The sequence below is a fragment of the Phascolarctos cinereus genome, unplaced genomic scaffold (genome assembly GCF_003287225.1).
Source record: "Phascolarctos cinereus isolate Bilbo 61053 unplaced genomic scaffold, phaCin_HiC Scaffold_2;HRSCAF=192, whole genome shotgun sequence".
NCBI lineage: Eukaryota > Metazoa > Chordata > Mammalia > Diprotodontia > Phascolarctidae > Phascolarctos > Phascolarctos cinereus.
Genome location: NW_027555625.1, coordinates 349,584,653 through 349,594,479, shown reverse-complemented (window position 1 = coordinate 349,594,479; position 9,827 = coordinate 349,584,653). Strand labels below are relative to the sequence as shown.

The 9,827-nt window shown below is 42.6% G+C and overlaps 1 protein-coding gene and 1 pseudogene across 2 annotated transcripts in view; both read left to right on the top strand.

Annotated features, from left to right (window-relative positions):
- The first annotated feature begins 370 nt into the window (after positions 1-370).
- Positions 371-2,867, top strand: LOC110211682 (small ribosomal subunit protein eS21 pseudogene; annotated as a pseudogene). Its single transcript, XR_013484370.1, has 2 exons — positions 371-471; positions 2,494-2,867. The product of XR_013484370.1 is annotated as a small ribosomal subunit protein eS21 pseudogene (transcript).
- Positions 2,868-4,798: 1,931 nt separating this feature from the next.
- FNIP1 (folliculin interacting protein 1) overlaps positions 4,799-9,827 on the top strand; it is a 142,614-nt gene continuing 137,585 nt past the window's right edge. Inside the window, 2 exon segments of the mRNA XM_020991170.2 lie at positions 4,799-5,070; positions 5,072-5,109. Of these exon segments, the coding sequence (XP_020846829.1) occupies positions 4,858-5,070; positions 5,072-5,109 (251 nt within the window). The 5' untranslated portion in view covers positions 4,799-4,857.

Below are 9,827 nucleotides of genomic sequence, written 5' to 3'. Positions count from 1 at the left end.
AAACTACTGCAACAGCCTAATGATTGGTCTTCCTGTCACAAGTCTTTCCCTACTTCAACCTATTCTCCACTTAGTTACCAAAGTGATCTTGCTAAAGTATACGTCTGACCATCTCTCTCTCTCTCTCTCTCTCTCTCTCTCTCTCTCACACACACACACACACACACACACACACACACACACACACACACACACACACACACACACGCCTACACCTGTTCCCTCTGCCCCTTACTTCTCGAGAACACTGCCATTGCTGCAGTACATTGTATGGCCACACACATACCAGATTGATTAACCTTCCAGCTGTTGTGTGTCTCCGCCTCTTTCAGCCCCAGGGAGGGTGTGGCCAAATTGAAATCTGTTGCCTATTTGTTGCCTTAGAAGGACAGAGTTGGGAGATCTTTCGGTTTAGTAAGAAGAGATCACAGCAGCAAGGGAACTGCTAAGTGGATCCCAGAGCTCAAGTCTGTGAGTCTGGTGGTGCTTCCCTGCTAGCATGTGGGGGCTGATGGGGGACTGATTATAGGGATTAGCCTTCTCTGATCCAGTTCTTACATCCTTAGGGTTCTTGGTGTCTGAGACATGGAGACACTTGTAATTGCTTCATCTCTTACACATACTGTTTACTTTAGTTTGAGAGGTTATGAGGATTGGAGAAAATGTCTATTCTTTTATCTTGTTGGTTATGGGACCTGGAAATTCTCTCCCCACCTCCCAGCAGTTTTTGTTGAAGTGACACCTTTTCTTGAAGAGTTGCCTTTGTTTTCTGAAATTGTCTCTTCCTCACCCCACTCCCCAACGTCACCATAAACAACAATAAACATTTATTAAGCTGCTTAATATGTGACAGGCACTGTGCTAAGTAGGTGAGGATAAAAAGAAAGGAAAACAAGGTCCCTGACCTCAAGGACCACACATTCCAGTGAGGGAGATAACATGTGAATCATTATGTATGTACAAAATGTAAGTGTAAATGGGAGGTAATCTCAGAGGGATGGCCTTTGTGAAGGATTTGAGGGGACCAGGAAAGGTTTCTTGTAGGAAAGTTAGATTTGAGCTGAGTCTTAAAGGAAGTTAGGAGGTGGAGGTAAGGTAGAAGAGCATTCTAGGCAGTGGGAACAGCTAATAAAAAGATGTATACACACACACACACACACACATTTTGTGCGATTTACTCAATCTTATTTGTTCTTAATCTTGGCAGATATTAATATTCATGTTGATAGTATCAATGTCAATTTTTGTTGCCTATGTCACAGACTTGGAGCTTTTTCTTTCTATGTTTTATTACATTTACTCAACAAGATTTAAAGTGTTTGGTGGTAGCTGAGAGGAAGATATTACAGTGAGGGGAGAGGGAGGGAGACAGACTTCATTTAAAAGGCAGAATTACTTTACTAGAGCTGAAAAAGGCCAAAGGGTTAAAGCTGCAAATTGTGGTCAATTTAGGCCCCAAAAATTATTGTCCTGAACTGTCCTAACAACTCTGGAGGTTAAAGTAAACAATACATTTTGGGAGTCTAGAGACCTAAGTTCCAGAAAAACACAACATTTTCTAACCTTTTGTTATACACTAGATACATAGAACATGTTTTTTATATTATAGTTTATATAATAAATTCCACATATGTAAAATTTATATAACTTTATATACAGATCTATAAAGTTTATGTAACTTTATATAATAGTTACTAGATGGTAGTCTACATGCAGGCAGTGTTCTTCATATAACTAGAGTTTAATAAACTTGTGGTAACTTGAATTTCAGGAAAGTGAAAGGGACTTAGTTCCACTTCTGTGCAGTCTCTACACCATACCACCTGTTCTTCAGCCACTAGAACCTTGGACTCTGCTCCTGGGTCCCTGGACTCTGATAAAAGAGCTTTGACTTTATCTTGCCTTGGAACAGGCCTCCCCGCCACTTCCCCGAAGCCTCTATGCCACATTGCATTTCCACTCCCCTGCTTTCCAGCACACCTTTATATGTTATCTTCCTTCGGTATATGCAAACTCCCGTAGTGCATTTGGAGTGGTTGGAGTTGGCAGGGAAGAAGGCACTCCCATCTCGGGGCTTGTTTGCTTGTATCCTCAGAACTTAGCACAGTGCCTGATATAGGCTCTCTGCCTATTTATTTACATACCTATCTATCACATAAAATGCTAGACTTACTAGTTGTGTGGCTCTGGACAAGTTGTTTAACCCTTTATCTGGTTCAAACTAACTACCTATGTCTTATCTACTAAGTAATAAAGGAACTGTGATTTGCCTTAGTAAAAGGAGTTCACTTGCCAGGAGTTTTCTGTGCTTATGAAACCACAGGTCTTTCACTCAGGTATAAATTGTCACACACTCCCAGGATCCATTGTTGAGTTAGGTTAAGTTGCATCCATAAACTATCTTCCTGCTCTATATATTTATAATTTCTAAAATCCTAAGACTTCTGTTTTTTTTCTCTTCCACCGCTTTCGTGTTTGCACTTGGCCCCTCAGCTTCCGACATGCAGAACAACGCCAGCGAATTCGTGGATCTCCACCTGTCCTGGAAATGCTCCAGGAGCAACAGGATCATCGGGGCCAAGGACCACGCGTCCATCCAGATAAATGTGGCCGAGGTTGACAAGGTCACAGGCAGAATCAATGGCCAGTTTAAAACTTATGCTATGTGTGGAGCAATTCATAGAATGGGAGAATCTGATGATTCTATTCTTCGGCTGGCAAAAAATGACGGTATCATTTCAAAGAACTTCTAATTGAAGAAATCTTGTGGAAAATGTCTTAATAAATCAGAAAAACAGCAAAAAAAAATTTCTTAGACTTCTTCCAGTCAATTATTGCTAAATTTTGGTGCCTAATTTAATAAAGCAAGTAAGATTATTGGTTCTCTTCAGTAATCTCTTGAAGTAATCTTCAGGTGGGTCCAATTCAAAAAGCCTACTAGAGGATTTACAGGACATGGACAAGAATTGCACAGGATGAGAAAGCATGAATGGGTTGCCCATCTGCATTGGTGAAAGGAGTACCCATAGAGTTATCACTGATGGATATGTCAGTGCTCATATATATATGTACAGAGCACTGCTAGGGTGCTTTGGGGATAGAAAGATCCTTTACGGATCAGAGACATGTTCTCAAATCTCTCTAATACAAAATGTAATTGTCTAAGTGCATAGGAAAGTTGTAATGAAATGTAGTGGGAGATGGTGGTTTTGGCACAGTCTCACCAAACTACCCCAATCTAGGTGTTTGATGGTAGGTTTGGGATTTCTTGGTATTCTCCATCCCTGACACCGCACAGTTCTCAGCATGTAGTAGGACCTTGGTTACCAAGTCCTATCAATTTAATCTATGACATATCCCACACCCTTCTTTAACAATAATGATAATAGCTAACACATATAATGCCTATGTTCCAGGCACTTTACAAATATTATCTCATTTGATCCTCACAACAAACCTGATTGTTGCTGAAGGTGCTATTACCCCCATTTTACAAATGAGGAAACTGAGGCAAACAGGCTTGCCTAGGACCACAAAGATAGTTTTTGAAGCTGCATTTGAACTCAGGTCTTTCTGATTCTAGGCTTGGTGCTCTATCCAATTCGGGCCTAATACAGACCTTAATTAATTCAACTCCCCTTGCCCCCTTAGGTTACTTTGCCCAATTTGCTCTTTTGCCTCCAATCTTCTCCCCCTCTAATGTATATATATATATACATACATACATATACATATATGTTCTCTAGCTTTCATATCTATACCTGCCAGATTAGTCCTCTTGGATCTGATGTCACTTCCCTGCCTAAAAATCTTCAGGAGCTCCTCCTATTGTCTCTATCCAGTAAGACTCGAATACGATCTGGTATCCAACCTGATTACCTTTCCAGCTTTATTTCCTATTACCACCCTTCATGCTAACTCTACAATCCAGCCAAACTGGTCCAAACACAATGGACCTTCCAGTCCCGGTTCCCTATGCCTGGAATGCCTCTCTTTCCCCCAGCTTTGACTCTGAATTGTTGCATCCTTAAAAGCCCTCCTGATGAAAGGCCACCTCTTCCAGGAAGTTTCCCACTGGTCGGCCATCCCCTATAACCTTTCTCCTAAAACTCACGTAGCATCTTGCTTTGCCTCTGTCTAATGCGGTTAATAAGGCACATGACCCAGCGTCCGAACAAGTGCACTCCAGAATGCGTGCGAGCTCCCCCAGGGGAAAGGTTATGTGTCCAGACTTTCTCTCTCCGATCATTTAAATAAAATACGGGAGGCGTCTAGAGTTGGGGCCGCAAGGCTCCGGGGCGGCTTTTTGTCCATGTTTGGGGATCCCTTGCCTGGGGTTGCCCCTTCTATGCACGGACTAACAGGAGGAAGTAGGTGTGAGGGTGTGAAAGGGAAGCGGGGGTGTGGAGACTTCTGCCACACACATCCGTGTTTACTCTCCCTCCGCTGCCATTTCTCTCCTTCCCCTCCAGCGCCTGGCTCTCTCGCCACAAGCCAGCGGCGGGACCCCCACTGCTAGCACCCTTCCCCTCCCAGGCTTCAGGGCAGGAGCGCGACTGCGCAGAGCGAGCAAGCTCACGAGACGAGGAATGAAGGATCCCCGCAGACCGCCCAGCGTGCCCCGCCCCAACCTCTCGCGCGGCCCCGGAGGCGCGCGCCCGGGCGCCCTTCCCCCCCTCGCGCGTACCCGGCCACCCCTTGGCTGCCATGTGAGGGGTCCCGCCAGCCAATGGAGGCTCGCGGCAGGCGGGCTCTCCCCGCCCCTCTCCCCTCCGCCTCCTGTGGCAGTTTGAAGTGACTAATTTCTGTCATATGACTGTGACACCAATGGGGGCGGCGGCCGCTGGGCGGAACTAGATGCTCCGCGGCTGCTCTCGCTGCTCCCCGAAGGGGCCCAGGTCCCCGCAGCCCCCTTCCCCGTACACATCTTGCCACTCGCCGGGCCCCTTGGAAAGAACCAGTGCCTATCGGCCCCGCCGCCCTGGGCCTGGCGCGGCCGGACCTGACCCGGCCAAGATGCCCCCGACCCTCTTCCAGAAGCTGTTCAACAAAAGGAGCGGGCTGGGCTCCCCCCGGCCGGGACGCCCGGGACCCCGACTGCGTGTGCAGGTAAGGGAGGCGTCCCCGGCTGCTCGCAGCCTCGCCTGTCCCTCCCCCCCGTGTGTCCTCCGCGTCCCCGGCGCGGGGAGCGCAAAGTTGGACACCCATGACTGTCCCGGCTCTGGCCCAATGCCGCCTCCTTCCCGGAGCCGGAACTTGGGCGGCCCGGGTCGGTCGCTTTGTCCCCGCGGGGCGCGAGGCTGCGGGGCTCCCCCCTCCCCCTTTCAACTTCTGGCATTTGCTTAGTGGGGCTGGCCGGGTGGGCGGCCGGGAGGGAGGATGCTCTGCCCGCGGGTCAGCCCTCTGGCCCCACCCCCACCCCCACCTCCACCTCCACCCCCACTGCCCAGGCTCTGAGCGTTTGTTTAGGTCCCCCACCCCCTCCACGAGGTGCCTGCAACGGCTGAGGTGCTGGGGCACTGGGTATTTTCATCACCTTCCTGTTTGCAAAAAAGTTGAGTGATTGCCGAGGCAGAAGGAGTCTTGCAGTTACTTCTACTAACAAGCCCTGCTTCCTTTGAACCTGCCTGTTTACGGCGATACCCCTTTCTCTCGGTGAAGGAAGTTCTCTCTCCTCCGTCCCTCTTACCATGCTTGCTAACTGGTGTGCTTCCCTCTTGAGATATCGTTTAAGATTTGGGGCAAATTTCAATAAAATTAAGGGAGGGGTCAAAGAGGAAGGGGCGGGAGGAGGGAGGAGATGGAGCCCCCGTCACTCTTGGCTTTCTTGGAAATTGAAATTGCAATGGTGTTATTTGAGCGACCTTAACGTTATAGAAGGAGAAATGTAAAATGCATAAGCTGCCAATAGTAGTCTAAGGTTACCACCAATTCTGTCATGATCTAACCGCAACAGAATTGAATCAAGCATTCCAAACACAATACTGTTAATAAAAAGAACTTTTACTTTAGAACTCACTGATGAAGAAGTTCTGTAAAGCTGACTGAGATAGAATTATAACTTGTCGAATGACCAATTAAAAAAATCGATTTTGGATTAGAATGGTGAGTACCAGTCTAGGAAGGGGGAAGGGCATAAGAGGGAAGAACAAATATTTACCAAGCACCTAGTATGTGTTAAATGTTTTACAAATATCACCTTTAGAAATGGAATGCTTCTCTTCTGAGCAAAAAAGAAGACAATTTTATGTTGTTTCATAATATTAATAGCTAGAAAGTATGTAGCAAAAACATACAAATTTCCTGTCGTTAATATTTTTCCATTTGCCATCAAATCTCCTGCCATACTGGTATTGACTCTTAAAATTAAGTTTCTATAGTACCTTCCCTTTAAAATAAAACACAAAGTATAGAAGAAAACCGACCCGTTACGTTTCCAACATCCGTTGACACAAAATTGACAATGGGAAGCAGGCTAAAAAATAACTGGGGTGTGAAATTGGTGGCATATTAAGATCAGACAACTATCACAAACCTATTTTTGTTTTCTAGACAAGGTACCTAGTTGCTAAAAGGTCACATTTATACCTGGAAAACACCTGCATAGTACATAGCAATGCCTAATAAATGCCTACTTAATTTAATTGAATAATAATGTTAGGTGCAGATTTTTATTTAGGACCTACTACTCAAAGAAGTTTTTTTGTGGCTGCTAAGAACTCCTCCCCCCCCTTTACTCCAAGAATTCATTTTCCCATGTAACCTGAGTTTTTTTTATCATATCAAAATTTTAAAAAACATGGCTTCATCAAAGTAAATGGCTCAGATGTTAACTTTCAACATAATTATAGCTACTTCTGTCTCAAGCTCAGTTTTTTTCCTGAGTTCTCAGGGTTAATCAAGGCAACTCACTGGAGGTAACGTGAGACATTGTAAAAGTAATAGGAGAAAAGAATCTTGCACGAGGGGAGCTCCTCGATGCCTTCTGTGATTACCCTGATCTGAAATGATCTCTTTTCTTGTTGCATTCCAAATATTAACTTGTATGATAGATGCTTCTTTGGGGTTCTCAAACTACTGCCGGACCTGGCACAGGGGGCCCCAGTTATTTTTCAGGGGATCTCTTCTTTGCCTAGATCATGTTCTCACCCAGAAACCTGGGGAAAATCTCTCCATTACCTGCGCAGAAGATTGCTACCAATTCCTCAAATATGTTGGACCACGTAGAAAAAGTGAACTTTGGTGCACCTACAGGAGGAAAAAAACCTTGATCAACTTTCTGTGACCACAAGACAAAACAGTCTCAGTCAAGTACCTGCCAGAGTCACACAGTCCCACCACTGAAAGCCTTATTAGTACAGTACGACCAACCCCCATTCCAAAGAATGGAATACTGGTTATCTTCCATACCTAGAGTGTAATACTTTCTTACCTCTGGTGCATATAACTTCTTAATAAATGCTTATTTACTATTGACTGACCTCTGCCTCTTAGAATGTCTAGTTTCCTTCAAAATTTAACTTAAGCACTATCTTCTGTATGGTGTTTCCTCATTTCCCCAGCTGCTAGTGCCTTCCTCTTCAAAAGTAATTTTGATAAATAAAAAAGTATTTATTTTGAGTATACTTATATATGTAAATGTCTCTTTCAGTGGTAAGCTACTTAAGAGTGAAACGATTTTGCTTGGGTTTTCTCTCTCTCTCTCCTGGCACAGTCTCTGGAATGTAGTAACCACTCAATAAATAAGTGCTTGTTGATTGTTTGGGATCCCTTATAGCCTATCCCCACCATAGCTTGATTTTCTTCCCCACAATCCTAGCCTTTGACTGTCCTCTGTTGTTAGAAATCTTTTTCTGCTAGTACTTTACTGGTCTTTTTGTTTCCTTCTCACTTCATTCTTTCCTCATCACTCTCCTCCTAAGATTTTGCTCTGTTTAATATACCTAGAATACTCTTGCCTCTGTATTCCTCTTCCCCACCTTGTGATACTGCCTACCCTTTTTAAATCATAAAGTCTCCCCTAATTTTCCTCCTTTCCCTAACTGCCAGTGGTCATCTTACTGGGTAAAGTTCATGTGTATCTCAGTTAAGGTAATATATCTTTCACTCCCCAGTCCAAAGTTTGTGTTCTTGCCCAGTGGCTATACCACAGGTGTCTAGGAACAGTCTAGTCACTTCTGTAGTTCTTGAGTTTACTCCTGTAGGGATATTTTTGTTACCATATGCCTGATTTTCATGAAGTTTCCAACAGCTACTTTGGGTTACATTTCTTAGCTCCCATATTAGAGGTCCAGAGACCAGATCTCATACAACTTCGTATTGTGACAAAGCATTACATGTAGCTAAGTACTCAATAAATATTTGTTAAATAAGTGGATGAAAAAATATTTCTTATTCAGACATCTAATATATTATATTTCTGCTCAAAAATCTTCACTGGTCTGCTGAGTAAACAAACTCCTTGATACCTCCTGCAGGGCCTAGCACAGTACTTTTTTTGTACTTAATAAGTACTTAATAGTACTAAATGAGTGAATGAATGTTAGCCCTTCCTAAATAATAGGTGTGTTTTAAGGTGCCTTAATAGATAATGGAAATGTGAGAAATTCAGATAGTGTGGTGACAAGGGCAGTGGGGAAGATAATTTGGGGTCAAGGAGGATTTTCAGCAGCTCAAATTGAACCATATAGATAATCTCTCTGTTCAGCTGTATGCATATAAGTCCAGCTCTTCATTCCAGCTTGCCAGTCAGTTTTATCATAAATACTTGTGGCACCACTTGTGGAGAGATGTGGAGGCTTATGTATGCTTGAGATTGTGTGTGTGTATGTGTATGTGTGGTGTGTGTTTAATGAAATCACTAAAGGGACCAGAAATTGAATTAGAATTGTAAAATTATTGAGTGGCTAAAGATATAAATATCAGCAACACTGACATTCAAATGGTGATTTCCTAAACCTCACACTTAATTCCTTGCTCTGGATAAATGCATGTCGTTATAATGCTAGTGTTTTGTAAATTGTAGTTGCTTAATTAATCTTTGAATTTAATGTCATAAGGAGTTGAAGATAATTTTTAGAAGAAATACTAAATATTTCTTTAAGAATTTGGAAAAGGACTGAGGTGATTTCTAGCTTATGATATTTTTTCTCTTCTGGAAACTGCCACTTTCCAGAAGAAATAGGGTTTGAGTACACTGCGTCTGTAGGATACATACAAAGGAGCATAAAGAGAGCTTAAAAATTAAATTCTTCTGTTTAAAGTTTTACTGGACAGAAAGGGAGAAAAATATGCCAAATTTTAGCAAACAAAAATTGCCTTCCAGAATTGAATGTGAATATCAATTGTCTTTATATCTATCTACACATTTAATAATTCATTATTTCTGCCATTTACATTTTTTATTACAAAACACATTGAACTTATTTCATTAACACAGGCTACAGTTGTCTTGGAGAACTGACGTTTTTCTTTTGAATTATTTTTTTAATTGCTACAATGGGTAGCAAAATTACACATAAAAAAAGAAAATGACACGTTATTGAAGAAAACATATTGACTTTTAGAAGGTTGTATTTATTGACTGTCAAAATATTTATTGAACATACAGTCTAGAATAAACATCTACATTTAGCTTTCAGATACAGTCCTTACTCTGAGACTTTGCTATTATGAATGTGATATTAATAGATTTTCTTAAACTGTGGTTAATAAACTTGTTTTTCAAAAGTATTCTGATAACTATTTCAATATAACTGGCTTCCTTTACAATCTTGTCAATTTTATTTTATTCATTTAAAATATTAATTCTGAGAAAAGGTTTATAG